The following is a 19,128-nucleotide window of genomic DNA, read 5'->3' on the forward strand; positions in this document are numbered from 1 at the left end:
GGCGCTTCACCCTCACATACTTACGTAAGCTCTCTTCTTTCATCCACTGGTTCACCACACTCCTCCTGCAGCCAAACATGTATCCATCACACGGGCACCAGAACAAGGAATGACTGAACCAAAAATGTTGGGGAATTTTGAATTCATAAATCACATGCTTTAATAGGTCACACTAATAGCAAGAGGATCTAATTTACTTACTAACTGACCAAGATAACCTGGAGACGTGATGCCTTTCCAAACCTTTAATATTTGATACATGGTGTAGAGATTACTGATGCATGGTACATGCAAACACGTTTTGACCTCCTGAAGATGACAAAATATGTTTTAATTCAAGTGATAATTGGCATTTTTGTAGGTTAGCTTGCAAAATTTTGCATCACGATGAGATTTGAATTAGAATTTTTGCCGAAAAAAGCTGATTTTTTTTTAAGCATAAATGCAATCTATGGAAGTACAGTGCTAACATTATGCCACAAGCTAACAAACTACTCCACAGAGGCACGACTTTAAGGTCACCACAACTAGCTTAGCAATTTGTCTGTTTCAACTGTAACGAAAGCAACCTCTGTGGTCTCTGTAGCCACTTGTCAGCAGCCACCATTTTTAAGAAACATAAAAGCATTTGAAATCCACAAGTGTGCTATTTAGAGACATACTTTATGCCGTAGAACAAAATGCCGTTTCAAGCTGGTGTTAACCACTCCTTATTTCAACTGAAAACCCACCCAAAATTCATTAAGGAGGGTTTTAAATGTCTTTCCTGTTGAAATGGAACTCATCTGTATTCCCTCAAGTAGTTACTGAAAGGGCACTGAATAACAGCCTGGAAAGTGTTTTTTTCAATGTCACTTTGAAGTTGACCTTTTGGATGTAAGTTGTCATCATATCCTCATTTCACACTATTACAAACTCCTGTGAATTTTTTTCCTAATTAGCGTGTGAATTTTTGAGTTACGACTAGATGTGTTTTGTGCAGTCACAGTGACCTTTCAGCCTTGACTCCAAGTGAATCAACGACTCAAGGTGTTACTGAGATATCGCCTCCATGAGAATGACATGTATGTTCGTATTGATGGACAGAGACACAACTAAAAAAAAACATAACGCCTGTGGCTGCAGCTGTCGCTCTTGTTGGTGAATAAATATTTCAAACACAGCCAGAGGGTGGAACCGGAGAAAAGTCACGTCGAATTGAGCTTCTCTACATTTTAGGTCATTGGTTATGATCATTCTCAAAGGTACTTCACTGCGCGTTAAACTAAGAACAAAATAAGCAGGTCCAGATCTCAATCGTCCGTTCATGGTTCCCAGAGAATTATTTCACCATTGTGTGTGTGTTGACCAATAGGTTATCAGAAACCTGCTGGGATAATCCACAGTCGCGTTTGCCTAGATTCTCCTTCATATTCTGGTCCAGACCATCATCAGCCAAGAATGAGACCATGATGTCATCTTTTATCAGCTCAGCCTGAATGTCAAATGACTATTTCAAAATAGTAATCCCCTGTCAAAATGATGGAGCTGGTAATTTAAATACACCTCAATGGAATGGACATCAGCATTTTCACCAGAAGTGGCTGTCAAGTAATCGAAAGGTTTGCAGGTTCGATTCCAACTTCCGTCGGAGACTGTGTGGAAGTGACCTTGACTAAGATACTGAACCCTTAATGGTTCCTGACGGACATGGTCCGCCTTCAGTGTGTGTTTGAATGAGACAACATTTGTAAAGCCATAAAAAGGTAGAAAATGTTATATAAACCAGTCCATTTTACTTTTTGGTGATAAGACAGAGATGAAAACCACAAAATGCTTGATTTTACAGAGCAAAAATCATCTTCCAATTTACCGATAAAATGACAATTGTGACTGAATCAGTGCATTCACAGACACAACAACATGTCCAGGTAACAGTTCAGGCAGCAGCCTCTCTTTGGTCCTTGGTCAGCCCTGGCTTCCTCCAGGCTCGGTACAATTTGATACTGAGACTGGGGAGGTCATACAGCACCTCCAGGTTGAAGCGCTCCCTGAAGCGATCCACAAAGCTGTTCTCAGGGTCAAGGCGGAAACGCATGGCCCAGAGAATTTGTGTGTTTTCCTGGCAGAGGTGGTCGAAGGTTTCCATCAGCTCCTCCAGGAAAGGGTGGGCGTACACCACATCAGCGGCCATGATGAAGTCAAAGTGATGTGTGACAGATGGGAAACGCTGTTCCACGTCCTGGCCCCAGATGAGCTCTGTAACCTGGAAACATCACTATTTGCTGAGTAGTGCAAAGGCCTACTGATACTGTAGGAATTAATATTCTTAACCCAATTTTTAGTGGGCAAACATTTTGCTCAAAAACTCAGACCAAAATTTACACACACATCAGGCCTGGTGACAATTTACATGTGATATGAGCTCAAGTTGACAGGCAATGGCACTATAATCAAGGGAATATATGAAAAACATTTGATTTTGATAAGAAAAGCTGTAAAACCTACAAGAGGGGTGTATTTACATCGCGCCTTGGTGTTGCGCATGACGTTGTACTGGAGATTCCCCAACACATCTGGTAGGTCCGTTGAGGTGACCTTTGCTCCTTTGGAAAGACATTAAAAAAAAAAATCACTAAGAAAAAAAACAACACACCGACTGGATGGAGTGACTAGAAATCAACACAAATTCGAACACAATTTAGTTCATACCTAACAGACTGGATACGATGGTGACCAAACCAGTTCCAGCACCGAGCTCAATCACATTCTTGTCCGTCAGATTGTATTTGTCACGGTTGGTCTCCAAGAAATGACACAGCACCATAGCCTTTAGAGGTACGAAAGCTCATAAGTCTCCATCCTGATAGCAAATGACCTCGTGTAGATGTGAACTAACTAGAGAGCAAAGACTTGTCCCGTCGTTTACTTCCCTGTATGAGCCATGTCTTTGCTGTTTTACTACACTCATAGTGGCAGGGCATCACGACTGATAAAAGATAAACATTGTGCACACATACTGAAGGCCACAGCACTGCTCCATAGAGGTCTGTTGACTCCTTGATGCGGATCTCCAGATCAGAGAAGATGTAACCCTCCCACGCTTCTGGGCCAATGAGAGAAGGCTGGAAACGCCGAGCCAATATGGCCTTGGAAAGCTCTGCATCCATCGCAGGACCTGTCCTCAGGGCAGAGTGTCAAACCATGACAGTAATTCAGTTATAGAGTGTGATCTCAAATGAAGTTTGGTAATTTGAGGAAATTAATGATCCTAAAATGTTCAGAATAAAAAAATATGAAAGACAAGCAGATTGCAGAATGCAGGTGCTTGACCTATCCAAGCGGAGGCATCAGTCCATACACAAGAGTAAACGCTAAAGACCGACATTATGTCCCATGTTCTTATGACCTGCAACACACTGCAATAATGTGACTAAGATTGCAAAACAAGGTTCATAGTCAGAAAAGACCTGGAAAGGTCGTGGAATCTGAAAATGGCCGTATTTCCAGAAGGAAAATTTCAGAAAAATGAAGAGCTGTGAAGTTTTGGAAAGTCACTGAAATGTGCTCTTCAAATACACAAAAATATTTGAGTATATATGTCCTTCATTAAAGCTTCAATGGAAAAAAATGTTGGTTTGTGGTGATGCATTTTCACAAATGTATATTGCATCACATCACATAGTTTATCATTAATTTGTGCTTAATCAATAACTCAGTTGAATGAATGGAGTCCATTCAACCAATTCGACTAAAAACCAACATCCACTGTCATAACAATCAAACATAAAATATTATTTAAAAAGTAGTTTGAATATTGAGCATTAAACTATTTAAGGTGAATGTGACTGCTATATATATATATGTATATATATGTATATATATATACGTATATATGTAAAAATGTGTATATACATATATACACACATATGTATATATATATATATATATATCTGTATAATACTGCTTCTCATCCAGCTGTGAGTACTACATCAGGATGCTGCTATGTGTCAGCACACACACACATGTGCGTGCACACACACGTGCGTGCACACACACATGCGTGCACACACACACGCTTATGTAACCCTGGTTCAGAGAGGGCTGGAGAGCCCTCTGAGTTCTCCATTTTCTCTACATTATTTTTATTATTAAACATAATGATATAAATGCTAGCACAAAGGTTTATTCTTGTTGCAATAAAACCTCACCTTCCTCTTGGGTCTTGTAGCTATCCATGGCCTCGCCCCGCTGAATCTCTATGCCCAAGCAGGGGGGCGAGACTACCCCAGACAGAATTTATATGGAAGCAAACAGCCGTACTTGGTTGGTGGTCCCAGTAAAGTCCTTTGGATTTGGGTCAATCCCAATCTCTAGCAAGCCGCTATGGTTTTAAATTGCACACATCCATACAGGCAAAGAGAGCGTTTCCCAAGTTCTTGTCCAAACATCCCATCTGGCCGCCACCCTGCATTTCGAACACTGAGATTCTCGAAGCACTAAAACTGACAGACAGCAGCAGCTGAGAAGTAGGACGTGGCCAGGAAAGGACTAATGAGTTTTAAATAAGGACAGGAAGGAAGACGAGGACAACCGGCAGCTTAAACAAGTTTATAATGAACTGAGGGGTTTTGTGTGTATAATGGTATTTGAGGAAGGGTATGTGGGGGCACCCTGTAACAGAAATACAGCCTGAAAGAAATTTATGGGACGTGAGGCACTGTAGACCTGCACCTGTCCCACTGCTAACTTTATGACTGATGACAGGTCTCCACAAAATTTACTGGAGTTATTTTACATTTAAAAAACCCTTTAGAATATTTATTGCAAATATTTCATTCTTTCACATTACATAGTTAGCACTTAAAAATATTTACAGTCACATTGATAGTTTAGTGACTAGATATGTAAACTTACTCTTGATGAGTTCATGACATTTTCAAAAGTACCTCATGAATATCTGTAAAATTACAGTCACAGGCTTCTGAATTAATACTACAATTTCAAAAATTCAAGTTTTGCAGATCAGTTTTTTTTTCCTCTTGCCTTTCCTCTCCCTCTCGTGCTCTTAGAGCTGCGTCCTTTTCTGCTGCTCTCAAACACAGACCGGGCCGTAACCATAGCGACATCATAGGTACCGTCACTGTCCTCACTGGAGCTGCTGCTGTTGTTCTGTCTCACTCTCTGTGGTTCTGTCATTGGTTCCTGAGGAAGAGTCTTGACTGACAGCGACTCCTGGCTGGAGCCGTTCACACTCTTCAGAGGTGGAAGAGGAGGGTCAACAATGACCTCTGACCCCAGAAACCCTCCTCCTCCTGTTGCTCTGACCACAGTCCTGTCATCATCCATCTCTTGTCCATTTTCAGCTTTCCTCTGGCTCTGGTCTGCAGTCTTCCCCTTCTTAGATTTGGACGGAGACACAGTTTCCTCCTCGGTGTCCTCCTCATCCTCTCCTTCCTCTCTCTCTTTTCTTTTCATGCAGGTGATGGCACGGCGGAGCCGCTGGCTTTGGATCGCCTGCTTTTCATGTTGCTCCATACGGAAGAACGAGTCGATCCGCAGCTGAGTCTTAAACAAAACAATGTATAAATGATGCAGTATTGCACTGTTGTACTCCTCCACTACCACAATGGGAACAAAATACACAGATACTACAATTTATTCATGAATCCTTTACCCATTCATCTTCCACTTCTGACTGACTTCTCAAACTTCCTCGCTAAATTGTCACACCCAGCTGTAACAGACTAAGGTTGGTGGGGCTCTGAGGAGAAGTTCATCTTAAAGACTTTGTAATACCAGATTTATGTTCTGAAAGTTTCTATTTCACCAAAGTCATAATGTTTGTTTTTTTTAATAAAATTAACAAGGGAGTTTTGTTGCCTCTGAGACAGAAAATGAAAAAAAAAAAAATTAATGAAACCAAGTTAACTCATTGCAGCGAACAGCCTCCTGAGATTGAAAACCCAGCGTCCAGAATGTGTTTTTTAGGACAGATATGTGTAAGAGGGAGGCTTGAGTAGAAAGCCACTTACGCAAACTTGGTACTAAATTGCTGTCACATTCATTTATAAATCAATTCAGTGGTTTAGTTTCCTCCATATCATTATTCCTCAGATGAAAGGATCTGAGTTTGGGTCATGTGTGGCACTGGTAGGCCTGGTTAGGAATCAGCTGTCCTGCTGCAGAAGAGTTACCTGCTGCAGGTTGAGCTGCTTGATCACAGGCTGAAGAGTCTCCTCGGTCCTCCGACTGTTCCAGCCAAAGCGACTCTGACAGAACGTTGATAGTTAAGGTAAAATGTTCATGAGGACAAGCTGGCACCCTATTTCTAAAAAAAAAAAAAAAAAAAAAAAAAGGATATTCTTTGATCATGTCGAGTTGAGGGCGTCCCCAGCTGAAGGAGCTATCGGACTGGTCGACAGCAGGCTGCAGGTAGGCCTGGGCCACTGCAGGGTTGGGGAACCCGGGTTGCAGTTTCAGCTCCCTCAGTTTCTTCTTGACCTTTGTCTCCTTAGGATCTCCAACCAAACGCTTTTTTTCTTGAACCTCTATCCACCATTTACTAGAGAGAAGAGAGCAAGTGTAGTAAGAGAAATCATGGTCATTAAAACATCAATCAGGTCTACAACAGTTTTACTCCAGGGATCATGAGGTATCGTATAACAGACCCAGTCAGATACACTGCAACTATCAAAGTGTGTTTTCTATAAAATCTTGATTCATCAACATGCACCTGAACTGTTTTAGCGGCTCCATTCCAGGTCCCGGGAACTCGTTCAGTATCTCCATACCAGTAACGTACCCGACCCCTGGCACGCCCTCCGTATAGTCGCTTCCAAGCAGGTAAGCCAGATTTATCAACTTGGTCCTGTCCAAACCTGCAACGGGTGGGTAGAGGAGTGTCAGTGTGAGGTGTAGCCTCTCTGTGTGTGCTGACAGCCCATCAGACATGATGAACCCAGACACCTGTCCCTGATATGTGCAATATAAACATATCAGGTTAGCGCTGAGATGTGTCATCCTCACACAATGTCAACACAACTCTGATTTATCTGCAGATGTGTGCCAAAAAATAGACAATAACAACCCTCAGTGGCGACCGTGGAAATGAATACTGTGTCCAAGTACCAAGCATGCGGCTACAAATGATACGAGGGCCTCGTCTCTTCGTGTACAGTAAGTGGGGCTTCCTGGAAATCACAGAATGATGTCATGACTGTGGTCTGTGGCCCTCCATGAAAATGTACATTTGACTGATCCTTGGAGGGATTTCTCCCAAAATAAGGACTTTGAGAAGTGCTATAAACTCCTCCAAATGGAAAATATGTATGTATATGTTTTTGTATTTTTTGGGGATGTAATGAGCGTCTATAAAGAAGCATAAAATGAAAGTCCTTCTCAAATTATTCACAATCTGAAAGGAAACGAATTTTAAAAAATCAAAATAAATGCTGCCTATTGTTGGCTGACAGATACTGGTCATTTTTGTAATATATCCGTATTGGTCTGATGCTCAAGTCTCTTTTTTGTAGGACACAGCAAATGTAGGATTTGTGGGTTTTTCCAGATGTTTTGAATACAACAGCATATACTGAAAATTAACAATGTTTCATGTAAACTTGTTTTTGTACTGATCAGCACCTGTGTATATCAGCCAAAATAAGTATCAGCATCAAACATCCAATAGTGTGCATCCCTACCGTGGACTGACACACTCACCTAGCTGGTTCTGCAGGTCACTGTACTGGTAGTGTTCCACGTATTTGTTCTGGCTGAAGAAGTTCTTGAAGACGTGTCGCCCTCCAAACAGCCAAACATCCGAGTCGTCTGTGATGGTCCCGTTGGTCTGGTCAGCTCGGTCCAGAGCTGCACACTGTGCCTCTGCCTCCATGGGAGCCACCAGGAATGGTACGCCAAACAGCTGCAGCAGCTCCTGGTATCAAAGAGGACGAGAGTGAGGGAGTCTCCAAGATGTGCTTGGTGAGCCTCCAGCATCTCCTCCTCACCTGGCTCTCCAGGTACATCTGTCCTGTGACTGTGTTGGCCATCCTCTCCTGCTGCTGCTTCTGCCCTGTCAGGCTGCTCTGCTCCTCCCGTAGGGAGCTCTCCAGAGCCTCCAGCTCCTCCTGCAAAACACACACACACACACACACACACACACACACACACACACACACCTACAACAAGGCTGAACAGCAAAATTGTGATGGTGGATTCTTTTTGTAAACACCTACCATATCCAAGTGTTCCCATTCATTTATTGCTTGATTGGTGCTGGGTTGTGTCTCTGTTCCTTCCTCCAGCTCTTTCTCTTCAGCTTCTTCCTCGTTATCCTCTTCCTCCTCGAAATTCAAAGAACTCTCTGGACAACCAGGAGCTTCAGTCAGACTCTCCTCTACTTTCTCTTCCTGCTTCATCCCATCTCCTGTATCTTCCTCTTCAAGTTCTTCTTCTGATACCTCAATGAAGCTCTCTGGGGAAACATAAACACATATTACCATCTTCTTGTTAATGCAATCATGAATAAGTGTGATCTTAAATTGACTGTTACCTTCTGATTCGCTCTCCTCACTGCTCTTGGGCTTGACATGGTCTCTCTTTATCTCCTGGAGAGTAAAAGACTCCGGTAGCAGACGACGAGCTTCAGTCTCAGTGAGAGTAGTAACACACAGCTTTGGAGTCTGGTGACGCTCCATCTCTGGGACTGATCCATTATCAGATGTTCTTTCCTCCATCAGTACATCCTCAAGCTCATCTTTCCTCTGCAGCATCTCTGCCTCTCTTTTATTGTCTGCCTTCTTTTCTCTCTCAGATCCTTCAAGAGTGTGTTGCGGCACCGCAGAGTGAAATGCTTGATTTCTCAGCCCAATGACGTCCTCCATCTCTTCTTCTGAAGTGATAACAAACAAACTATCATGTAAACTTTGTCTTGTCCGGTTCTCCTTAGTTCTTTCTTTGGATAAATCATCAGCATTTGATAGAACGGCTGCTTCTCTCTCATCCTCTGAACTGCTGATGACCACTTGTGTCTTCACAGGTGAGTGAGCCCTACGTACAGCTGCATTCTCCTCTTCCTCAGTCAGAACTTGTTGTATGGCCAGCAGTGTACGTGGTGACACACCGCCATCCTTCTCGACCCGCTCCAACGCCTCCTCATCGGAGCCATCATTCATAGCAGCCTGGATGGCCTTCAGTGTGCGTGGTGAGGGAGGTGATTTGTCTCCCTGAGTGGGCAAAGAAAGTTTACAATCATCGGAAGAGGATCCTTGCTCTTCTGCCTCTTCCTCGCAGACAGGACGCCACAGAGGCTCAGGTCTGTCCACTGCTCGCTTTTTACAGCCTGACAGGGAGCTACCGGCCCAGGTCGCTGCAGCAGGTTGGTTCTCTGAAGGATTCTTAGCCTTTGTAGAGCCTAAATGGTAAAACATGAGCTGTAATTATGGCTTATTAAAATAAACAGATAATAACACAACAAACAATACAAGAAGAACAAAGTTAGAAAAGGAGTAGAAAGAACTGAAAATTGATCATTTCCTACCCCATTCTTTTATCAAATCGATTTAAAACTTGACAAGAACTACCTCAGAGGACATATCATTAGAACAGGGGATATGTCCAAAATACTCAAAACAACAAAAAAAAACCATAGAAAAGCTGCAAATCCTCCTTTTTGCTGGAAATTTACAAAAAGATTAATTGTAAGTCTTTCATGTAATTAATTGATTGTCTCAGTCAGAACTGTATTACCTTTAATGAGGATATAATGAGAATTATCTTCTGAAACCAGCCGGCGTGACTCCACGTCGTGACTTTGCTGGTCGCCGTCCTGCTGGTAGAGCTGCGGCGCACCACCGGCGCTGCGCTGGTTCATCTCTTTCTCCACACCCTCCAGACGCTGATTCAGCTGGTTCCTGTGCAGCAAGCCAGCCAGCTGGTACTGGGAGAAGTCTCCAGAGCGCTGAGAGGGAGCGGGAGGGAGTCAATGTTGAGACAAGGAAACGTGTCTCCGATGAGGACATGTGAGAGTAAGTCCGAGGTACCTCTGGAGGCTTGTGGTACATGGTACGCCGTCTTTTAGAAAACTCTTTCATATCTTTGAGAATCTCGTGTTTCATTTCTGCAGGCAGGCTGGCAAACTCCTCTGAGTTGATATCCACCGAGTTGGGGTCTTCATACATGTCATCCCCCTGAGACAAAGTTAGAGGAGCAAGCAGAAACACATTTATACGTCTCATCTGGTTCCAGGACAATCTGCTACACAGAGACATCATCAAACACGATTACTAACACTGATGAGAAAACAAAAACAAGGTCAAAATAATAATATATTTCAAGCAAAAATGTTATTATCATGAACATACAATAATAATTATATGAAAGAACAATGGAGTCCAACGATAGACAATAGCAATTACAAGACTCCATCCACTGTCTTCCGCTTATTCCTGTTAAGGTTCGCAGAGGGGGCTGGAGCCTATCCCAGCATTTACGGGCGAGAGGCGGGGTTCACCCTGGACGGGTCGTCAGTCAATTACAAGACTCTTACTGTATGTAAAATCAATAAATGGAAAAATAGATAAATAAATCCCGCAGCGAACTATTAAAAACGATAAGACCTGTGAGTTAAAACCAATCAAAAGATAAAGCTATAATCAGGGCCATGTATTTTATTCAGAGAGGGAAGTACTCAGCTTACAGAGACGTAACGGAGAGTATTTTGGATGGAAGATGTGGAAAACATATTTTTTTTGAGCAGTCGGGAAGAAAATGTATAAATCCATTTTGATGATGATATGTTTATATGCTGTATCCACATAGCTCTCCTGGTGGAGGTCTGCTCTCTGGGTACTTTCCCTCGCTCGTACTGAAGTCTTTCTAATTCATTTTGTGCTGTGGTGAAAGTGTTCATTCTACCTGATACATGTCAGCCACATCCTCTGACTCTTCCTCCTCCTCTTCCTCTTCTGAGCTGCAGCAACGACAAAGAGAAGACACAAAGGATTAGCAGTGAAGTGCTGTAACTGCTGAATTCACAGAGGAAATGGGGTAAACTAAACTGGATTTGAAACCCGATTGAAATGTTCACATTGCTGCGAGCATAGGGCCTGGGATGATCTTTTGATGACAAGAATAACACCCTTTCCCCAGCCTCTGACCTGCTCCTGTCCTTCTCCTCTGCAGGTGGCAGAGCTGGTAGGATGTACATGTCGTCCACCTCATTTCTCCTCACGCTGGAGAGGCTGGGTAGAGGATCCTTACTGGAACACAGACAAGACAAGACGGGAACAACAGGCAGTGAATACACGCACGATGGTTCAGAAGCGCCGACACATTGTTCTCTGTTGTGATCATTCTTCTTCTTCTTGGCATGTTCATGCTTACATCAAGAAAGTGTAGTAAACCACCTTATTAAAAGAGTGACATATTGTACAAATGCATTAGATTGAAATATATTTCACAGCGATTTATTGGACCTGTATATTGATCAGCGATGTCTTGTGTTACACTTGTGATCCACCAAGCCCTGAGAGTGAATCTGTTGTCTTTCTCAGTCGCCCACAAACACCACACCTGGTGCTTACCTGCGGTCTCCAAGCGCAGCTTTGACAGCTTGTCTCTTCAGAAAAGTCTTAAGGAGTTTCTCATTGGTTTGTCTGGACTCTTGATTCAGCTCCTCTCTTCTCTTCCTCCTCAGAGCCTGGAGGAAAGCCACACATCAACTCATGACAACTGTTATACTGAGAGTTGAGCTGATTTCTGTTGGGAGCCACCGGACCCACCAGAGTCTGCTTCTTCAGCAGTGGTGCATCCCCATCAAACACAAAGACCGGCCTGATGCGGAAAAACAGCAGCTTGCAGATGCGGTGGAAGAGAGTGAGGAGGTGAGCGTTCTGGACGCTGTTGCCTTCACGGTCCCGGACCCCCTTCACTGCCTGGTTCAGCCATATACTGATATCTATGAAGGTTTGGTTAAGGCTCATGCTTATCAGGGCACACTAAAACGTATGAGAGGAGGAGACGAACAGATAGACAGACAGAGCTACAGACTGGACAAGTTAGGATACCAACAGCAAGGACCTTCCCCTCCAGGGTCTCGGGATTAACCGGTTTCCCGGTGCTCTCCAGCAGCCTCCACAGTCCGTGGACTCCCATGACGATTACTAAAACACAATAAACTCATCCGAAATAACTTCTTGTATGTTCCCGGGTTAACAGTGTGTGACAGATGCACGCATGCACTACTTCGACAAATGCAGGGTATACAAAAGGGTAACCGTGTTTTGGTCCGTCGAGCTAGTAGTGCTAAAGCCTAAAGGTTCCGTGTTTCTACAGTTTTGTGTGCTTGAATATAGTTTACGCATACTGGAGCGGCTTTAAATGCGTGGACATTTTCTGATAAATGTCTGAGATCTCATTCACCACGATGGAACAACTGCGTTGAGCAGATTAGGGTTACTTTACAGCGGGAATTTTTTTCTTGACGGACCCGAGTCAGTACTTCTCCCAGTACAGTGAGACGCCAACCGTGTCCGGTGACAAACAACTCGGTCCGGTGGCAACAAAAACAGCCACTTGTTTCTCTGGTCGGACGGGCTTTTGTAGGACGGTATGTCACTATATTTTGTCTGAAATTTTAGTCCAACGTATAACACAGTAAGGGTATCTATTTACTCAGCAAGTAACTGTAGGTTTAGAGACACACAATTTCAGTTTACGCCAGTTTTTCTCCAACGCCGGCCGCCGGTCGGACAAGCAGCTAATAGCTAGCTGGTTAGCTTCTTAGCTAACCTAGCGTTATCTTATCAGCACTGACACGCGGCCTCCTTTAGTCGTGTTAATAATCACAAAGTAATAAACATTCATTGACAAAGTATGTTTTGGTTGTGTATTTCCACAGAAACAAGAACCTCCTGGGTTTCACCTCACCAACAAACTTTGCCTCTCAAGGAGTTAAACGACCTCCGTCATGACTGCTGCTGTCAGAGGTCTGGACTGTTAGGATTACAATCCTGTAATCTGTTTTTTCCCCCTGAATTTACTACAACCTGAGCAAGATGTTACCACTTCTCTCCTAAATGTAATGTGTTTGATCAGTGAAAAATGTGGTAATCAGTGAAGAACTTTTTGTTAACGCAAAAATAAATCAAGTAAAATCTTTCAAGTGATCTCAGCTTCTGCTCAGCACCTTTGCAGCCAGCCAATAGTCACTTCAGCGCCTACATTTTAAAACTGATACCAAAAACAGTATTTTTGTTATTGATTACATCGAGAAAATCCAATCCCAGTAAATCTGCAATAAGTGACATGTTTTACCTGTGCGTCCTGGTTTTCTGTTAGCTGTTGTTTGGATTCTTGTTACTGCTGTGCAGCTGATGCATGTAGAGGATTCAGACATGTGCTAATTTCCATTGGTGTTTATGAAATAATGTCTTTGAATATAGTTTATCCTGACAACCTTTTTTATGTAACAAGCCACACTCATGTCATGTCCGAATGTGTATAAACACAAAGAGTCATCACGAGTAAAATCAAGTCATACTCTACTTTGAAGTTCAACCCTTTATTTATCTTTTCCAGGTTCTGCCCGTGTGCCAGTGCGGGGTGCTGGTGATGGAATGGAAACTGAAAAGCCACCATCTACCCTAGAGATTGACACAGATCCAGCACCACTGGGTCCATTGACTGTTCCACTCTTGAAGGTGGCAAGCCCCAAACACAGCCCCAAATCAAGCCACTCGCCTCCTCTTCCCACGCCGCAGCCCCTTGGGGTACTTCACCTGGGCAAGGTCAGCAGAGAGGCCTGCACTGAGGTGGAGGCTGTAAGGATCATTGTTCCACGTGCTGCTATAAGCAGGAGCAGCCGTTCTGGACCTGTGGATGGCAAAGGGGAAGCTGAAGAGCAGCAAGGCTCACCCCCACTGCCTCTTGTGGAGGATTGGAGGGGACAACTGGAGAAGCTGCAGAACTCTGAACGCAGGCTGCTGCAGGATAAGGAGGGTCTTTACAATCAGCTCCGTGTGCAGACAGAGGTGAGGCTCCAGGAAGACCTGGGACATACCAGGGTTTGTTGATGTTTCATGATGCAACAGACATGCAGAAAGCATGCTTGTGACACTGATAAAGTTCATTTCTTCATGTATATCTGGAACTGTGAAAATAACTTACATCTTATGGTGGTTACAGGTGAACCGCGAGCTAAAGAAACTGCTGGTGGCTTCAGTAGGTGATGATCTACAGTACCACTTTGAGCGTTTGGCACGGGAGAAGAATCAACTGATTCTTGAGAACGAGGCTCTGGGTCGGAGCCTGTCACACACCGCAGAGCAGCTGGAGCGCATGAGCATCCAGTGTGACGTCTGGAGGAGCAAGTTCCTGGCCAGCAGGTAGGAAAGAAAGTATGTGAGTTTATGAGACGTGGTTGTAGGGGCTGCTGCCATCTCATCCTCACTTTTTAAAAGCATGTGTTTAAGCATCTGTCAGCTAGGAAGACAAGCAAAAGGGGGATAATGACTGTGAATGAACATTTCAGTGAACATAATGTCTCTTCAGAGTCATGGCGGAGGAGCTGACAAATGCCAGAGCAGCTCTGCAGCGTCAGACCAGAGAGGCACAAGGAGCCATTCAGGACCTGTTGTTAGAAAGAGAAGAGTTCTCCAGAGACATGATGCTCACTCACAGGTAATACTATCTGTGTGACATAATTACTTAAGTATTACTTCATTGATGACCACTGAATTATTTTGATGTGGCCTAATGGCTGATGTTCTACATATCAGTACAGTGCCCAACTCTTGATTCTAAATTGATTTTTACAAAAAAGCTTTTTGAATTGTGTGTACTTACATTTTTGTACCTTTTCAAGATGAATTTCCATGACTTTTTTTGAACAATCAATCATATTTATAGTTTTATGCAGTGCCATTTCAGGCACGATTTCAAACTTGGGAAATGCTTTCTATTTTAGTGAGATCGCCTCATAGTGGCAACTGTGTGAATTACTTGGATGTTGAGGTGGTTTAGATGTAATTCTTCTGGTGTCTCTCTTGCCAAGCCGTGATGAAGGGATTCATTTACTTGACCCAAGTATCGCATGTTTACCACATGCTGTTGATGGCTAAGGTATCTATCTGCTCACTCGCTAACTTTTGTGTGGTCAGGTCCTTGGAGCAGCTCCTGGTGTCTCTACAGTGGGGCAGACAGCAGACGTACTACCCCAGTGCACAGCCCCTTAGCACAGGGGAGCTGGCTGCAGCCAATCACAAGCTAGCAGACGCTATCAACTCACACCTGTTGGGCAACACCAGCAGCTGCAGCCGCAGCGTTGCCAAAAGCAGCAGTGCAACACCTGAACAGCTGTGCAGCACACCTGCAGAGAAAATGGCTGAAAAGGTACAAATTCCTTTTAGGAAGACTCTCAATTACAAGGTTTATTTGCTAATGATGTGTTTGTAAAATCCAGTGATCCACACTTTTTCTGCCATAGGTACTGAAGATTTTGGATCCAATTTCCTGCACAGAAAATAAGGTGGAATCTCCACTTAGTGACTCGTCCCCTTCAAACTTCCTGAGCAACAAGAAGAGCATTGGCAGATTTCACCCCTACACTCGCTATGAGAACATTACTTTTAACTGCTGTGAGCACTGCACTGGAGACATCCTCGTGCTGTAGAGGTCAAGGAACCGCAAACCACCTTTGTCTGAGACCAACGACCAACTAGCAGAGCTTATCTGACGTGTCTGAAGGTGGCAGAGAGCATGTCAGCACAATTGGAGAGTATTACTACTGTATGGTGGCCTGTATGTTCAGTCTACTCCATCTACTAGCTGGACTTTTTAATCTACATTTGATACTTTATAATTAGATAAAAATGTTTTTTTTATTTTCTTATCCAAATTGATTATCTCTCCCTAGGTTCTAGTGGGAGGAGTTATAAAGTTTACAGAAGTTTCATGAACCACACTGTGGATCACGACAAAAAACAAACAGTAGATTATAAGAGAAAACACAATGGTCTGTTCAATCTCATTTCAGTGTATTGTATCCCTGAGACCTTACATTATTTTATTACCTTAAAAGATTTTTTTTTTTTTAAAGGATCTCTGCACACCAGAGTGGGTGACGGGTACATTGGAGATGAAGACATCATTTAAAGTCTACGTGTTGTCTTAATACTTTGCCACCAAATTTAGTTTGTCCCCTGTCATAATTTCTTGGTTAGTCAAGTACAGACAACGCCGGCAACATATTTTTTAGCTAGAAGCTAAAGGAATGCGGCCACTAACCACAAAACCGTTACCTGAACTGCAAACCTTACTTTTGATCAATTTAAGCTCTAATCTAAGTGTTTTTAGATTATTGAGCACGGGGCTGGATAAGAATAATATGTGCTATTCTGAATGAGACATTCCTGCATCCTAGAGTCACCTAGAAGCCAAGCAGGGAGGGGAAACGTTTTTGTGAGATGAAGACCCCTTGCTGTAACTGAAAGTAAAACTACTTTTTAAGGCGATGTAGTCACTTTAACTTGATTTGCTGGTGAATGTGATGAAAACATTTCAGAGCCATCGCAGTGTGAATGAAACCACTGATATTTATTTCTAGACTGAGGTCCAAATGATCAACAAGGTGGTTGTTTAAACTTCAAAATTGAGTGTTTAATTATTTATCTGCTCCTGTATCCACAAGAGTGTCACAGATATGAACAGCCGTCTCAGACCTCCACTGAAGTGAAACGGTCGAGATGTCTCCTGATCACCTGTGACGTGTCACGTATCGGTTAGCATTAACATTTTGCTTGCTGAAGCGGTAAGATGGTAAGATATGGAGTTTTGAAAGTGGACTGACACTCTTACTGTAGGCTGTGATGGTACAGCAGTTTTCAGAGACGGTGCTGATGTCGTCAAATCCCTCCACACAAACTCCAGTTATTTTAAGGGTTCGAATTTTGTGTTGTTTCAAAGAAAAGTTGAGACATTTATAATTATTATTTGACTATTTATTAAAATGGTTTTCATTTATTTGGACATTGGATAACATTTTGCCATATTTAAAATAGTGTATTTGTTTTGCATAGGAACATAACTACAACATGTATTAAACATGCCTTGGCAATTAATACCAATGTGTATAATATTGTGTAATATTCTATGTGTATAATTGTCCATCATGCCAGAACTAAATAAAGACCAAAATAGTTTCTGCCTTTTGACATGAGACAATATTGCTGGGAACCAAATTTAAAAAATGCAGCAGTGATGAGTCATTATATGATTTTAATCAACAATTGCGTCAGTTTTGACCGGGTTAACTAATTTACAGAGCTAAGTTCATTTATCATGAAACAAGTTCGCTTTGGCCCACTCTCTCCTTTCCCACCTCGCTGCCCTTAAGTGCCATTCACTCTTTATGGACCTGGTTCGTTTTCTTTGCCTCTGGGGGATCCAGACACTGGGTCCATCCCAGTAAACTCAAGAGTCTCCTTGGGACTTCCGAACACTTTGGTTCATACTTTTAAATGTCCCTGATGACACGGTCCAGTTGTTGTTGGTCCTTCATGGATGATGTTTGCCTTCCCTGGGAAAAACCACCATGCTTCCTTTTTGGCACAAACTTCAGCGCCTGCTCCCATTTCCCTGTTTCCTTGATACTCAGCAGGATACGCATCATCTGGTCCAGAGTCAGATTTTTTCCTCCACTTCCCCAGTTGAGAAACTGATCCAGTGGTAAACGGGCTGTGGCCAGCCCCAGACGTTTGGCTCTCGCTAGAGACAATTTTAACTGGTACGACCGGTCCACTAGCGCCCCAACAATGTAGATCTTGGAGTGGTCAAATGTGTGGAGAACATTAGGGGAGTCTGCTGTGAGGTACACAAGACGTTCCCGTGGGAAGAGATCAACATGCTGGTGTTCAGTGGTGGTGATGAATAGGTTATTCCAGCCGTTTTCACCATACGTGTTGATGAGCTCTTTCTGGTAGGTGCTATCTGGCTGCAAGTTGCAATAGTGTAGATGGAAAGGCTCAGTTGCACGCCGGTTCCACCCTTCCACGTCCCTCAGCTGAATGGCTGTGTTTTTTATCTCCCGCGATGTCATGCTTGACTCATAGCTCATGTCAAAAACCAGTGGCTGACCACATATCATAGCATGGGCACACCTCCAGCCCCGTTGCCGATCCAGTGAAGTGCTCCACAATGGGAGCATCCATGAGTTTTTTGTTTCATCCAAATCAGACCCTCCCTCTTCTTCTTGCTCAATTGAAGCATCTCTGTCCAGTTTTTTCTGAAGCTGCTTCCTTTTCCTACTTCTTTTCAGGGTCTCCTTAATGGCCAAGTATCTCAGGTACTTTGACATGGCAGACTTGCTGGTGAGTTCTGCCAGCACCTTCACTTCTTCATCAGATATCTCATCAGGCATACTCTTCCCAGACTGACGCCACACTGTAACCAGTTTTCGGGTTGCATCCAGAGGGTCCTCTGGACCACCGCCAGCCTCTCTAGGACTTCCATCCCCTTCACTTGCCTCCTCTCTGTCATGATCTTCTTGTCTCTCAGCAGATGCAGCTTGGGACCTCAACACGGATTTCCATTTGTCCAGATCTATTGACTCCCCTTGCCTCGGACTACCAGTATTTAGGTGGCGAGAAAGAAAGGATGCTTTTTGGCGATGATGGTTGTGGTAAGCACTGCTGGCCGGAACAAGACTGATAACTTGCCTCTCGGTAACACAAGGCATCACAAAAATATGGCGTTTGAAGAGTTCTTTGAAAACGCAGGAAGACAAGAGCCGCATCATGGCAGTAAAATAGTTCGCAGGAGGTAGTTAACGAAACAGGAACGGTCACTGCATGGCGTTCGGGTGTAAAGGATTAAAAAACAATCGACAAAAGTTGCTTTTTCCAAAGCTCAAAACAGCAATGAAGTTGATTGTGTCGCTTTCACGGCCTGCCACCATCTGCTAAAAGGTCACGTTGTTGCGGTGTTACACTATGATGTGTCGTAAAGAAACGTCACAATGTGGGCCTTACTACCTGGGTTCAGTCTAGGATGTTTAGGCTGGACATAACTTTTTTTTTTAGCAAAATTACTTTCTTTCGGTTTTAGTTTTGAGTTTCCATACATCATCGATCGAACGTCAAAGGCTATTTA

The 19,128-nt window shown here is 43.3% G+C and overlaps 4 protein-coding genes across 4 annotated transcripts; 1 reads left to right on the forward strand and 3 right to left on the reverse strand.

The window, feature by feature from the left end:
- Positions 1 to 1,844: 1,844 nt before the first annotated feature.
- On the reverse strand, positions 1,845 to 4,446 carry mettl21e (methyltransferase like 21e). The gene is made up of 5 exons (XM_086194257.1): positions 4,191 to 4,446; positions 3,000 to 3,157; positions 2,692 to 2,809; positions 2,488 to 2,585; positions 1,845 to 2,245 (listed from the first exon to the last, which is right to left on the reverse strand). The coding sequence occupies exons 1-5, from the start codon at positions 4,216 to 4,218 to the stop codon at positions 1,919 to 1,921; spliced, it is 729 nt and encodes a 242-aa protein (XP_086050383.1). The 5' UTR covers positions 4,219 to 4,446; the 3' UTR covers positions 1,845 to 1,918.
- Positions 4,447 to 4,584: 138 nt separating this feature from the next.
- Positions 4,585 to 12,731, reverse strand: ercc5 (excision repair cross-complementation group 5). Its single transcript, XM_086181151.1, has 15 exons — positions 12,048 to 12,731; positions 11,763 to 11,938; positions 11,565 to 11,680; positions 11,139 to 11,240; positions 10,897 to 10,951; positions 10,023 to 10,169; positions 9,730 to 9,940; positions 8,534 to 9,394; positions 8,217 to 8,455; positions 7,989 to 8,108; positions 7,702 to 7,915; positions 6,716 to 6,860; positions 6,344 to 6,544; positions 6,177 to 6,261; positions 4,585 to 5,547 (listed from the first exon to the last, which is right to left on the reverse strand). The coding sequence occupies exons 1-15, from the start codon at positions 12,133 to 12,135 to the stop codon at positions 5,005 to 5,007; spliced, it is 3,303 nt and encodes a 1,100-aa protein (XP_086037277.1). The 5' UTR covers positions 12,136 to 12,731; the 3' UTR covers positions 4,585 to 5,004.
- blzf1 (basic leucine zipper nuclear factor 1) lies at positions 12,156 to 17,204 on the forward strand. Its single transcript, XM_086181188.1, has 7 exons — positions 12,156 to 12,589; positions 12,881 to 12,968; positions 13,561 to 14,012; positions 14,167 to 14,366; positions 14,533 to 14,661; positions 15,141 to 15,372; positions 15,467 to 17,204. Exons 2-7 carry the CDS (start codon positions 12,950 to 12,952, stop codon positions 15,650 to 15,652), a joined length of 1,218 nt encoding a protein of 405 aa, XP_086037314.1. The 5' UTR covers positions 12,156 to 12,589; positions 12,881 to 12,949; the 3' UTR covers positions 15,653 to 17,204.
- trmt10c (tRNA methyltransferase 10C, mitochondrial RNase P subunit) lies at positions 16,602 to 18,980 on the reverse strand. Its single transcript, XM_086181174.1, has one exon. The coding sequence runs from the start codon at positions 18,773 to 18,775 to the stop codon at positions 17,495 to 17,497; it is 1,281 nt and encodes a 426-aa protein (XP_086037300.1). The 5' UTR covers positions 18,776 to 18,980; the 3' UTR covers positions 16,602 to 17,494.
- Between the last annotated feature and the right edge of the window lie 148 nt (positions 18,981 to 19,128).

The sequence above is a fragment of the Aulostomus chinensis genome, chromosome 2 (assembly GCF_037954235.1).
Source record: "Aulostomus chinensis isolate RoL2024-O1b breed Wild chromosome 2, RoL_Achi_v1.0, whole genome shotgun sequence".
NCBI classification, from domain to species: Eukaryota; Metazoa; Chordata; class Actinopteri; order Syngnathiformes; family Aulostomidae; genus Aulostomus; species Aulostomus chinensis.

Excerpts from the sequence above, each read along its gene's own strand:
- mettl21e (XM_086194257.1), bottom strand. The coding sequence starts at position 4,218 with ATGGATAGCTACAAGACCCAAGAGGAAG. Across the intron at positions 2,810-2,999 it reads GAGCAGTGCTGTGGCCTTCA|GCTATGGTGCTGTGTCATTT; the intron begins GTATGTGTGCAC and ends GTACCTCTAAAG. Across the intron at positions 2,586-2,691 it reads CATCGTATCCAGTCTGTTAG|GAGCAAAGGTCACCTCAACG; the intron begins GTATGAACTAAA and ends GTCTTTCCAAAG.
- trmt10c (XM_086181174.1), bottom strand. The coding sequence starts at position 18,775 with ATGATGCGGCTCTTGTCTTCCTGCGTTTTCAAAGAACTCTTCAAACGC.
- blzf1 (XM_086181188.1), top strand. Across the intron at positions 14,013-14,166 it reads AGCTCCGTGTGCAGACAGAG|GTGAACCGCGAGCTAAAGAA; the intron begins GTGAGGCTCCAG and ends TGGTGGTTACAG. Across the intron at positions 14,367-14,532 it reads AGCAAGTTCCTGGCCAGCAG|AGTCATGGCGGAGGAGCTGA; the intron begins GTAGGAAAGAAA and ends ATGTCTCTTCAG.
- ercc5 (XM_086181151.1), bottom strand. The coding sequence starts at position 12,135 with ATGGGAGTCCACGGACTGTGGAGGCTGCTGGAGAGCACCGGGAAACCG. Across the intron at positions 10,952-11,138 it reads GAGGAGAAGGACAGGAGCAG|CTCAGAAGAGGAAGAGGAGG; the intron begins GTCAGAGGCTGG and ends TCGTTGCTGCAG. Across the intron at positions 6,861-7,701 it reads TGACCTGCAGAACCAGCTAG|GTTTGGACAGGACCAAGTTG; the intron begins GTGAGTGTGTCA and ends CACCCGTTGCAG.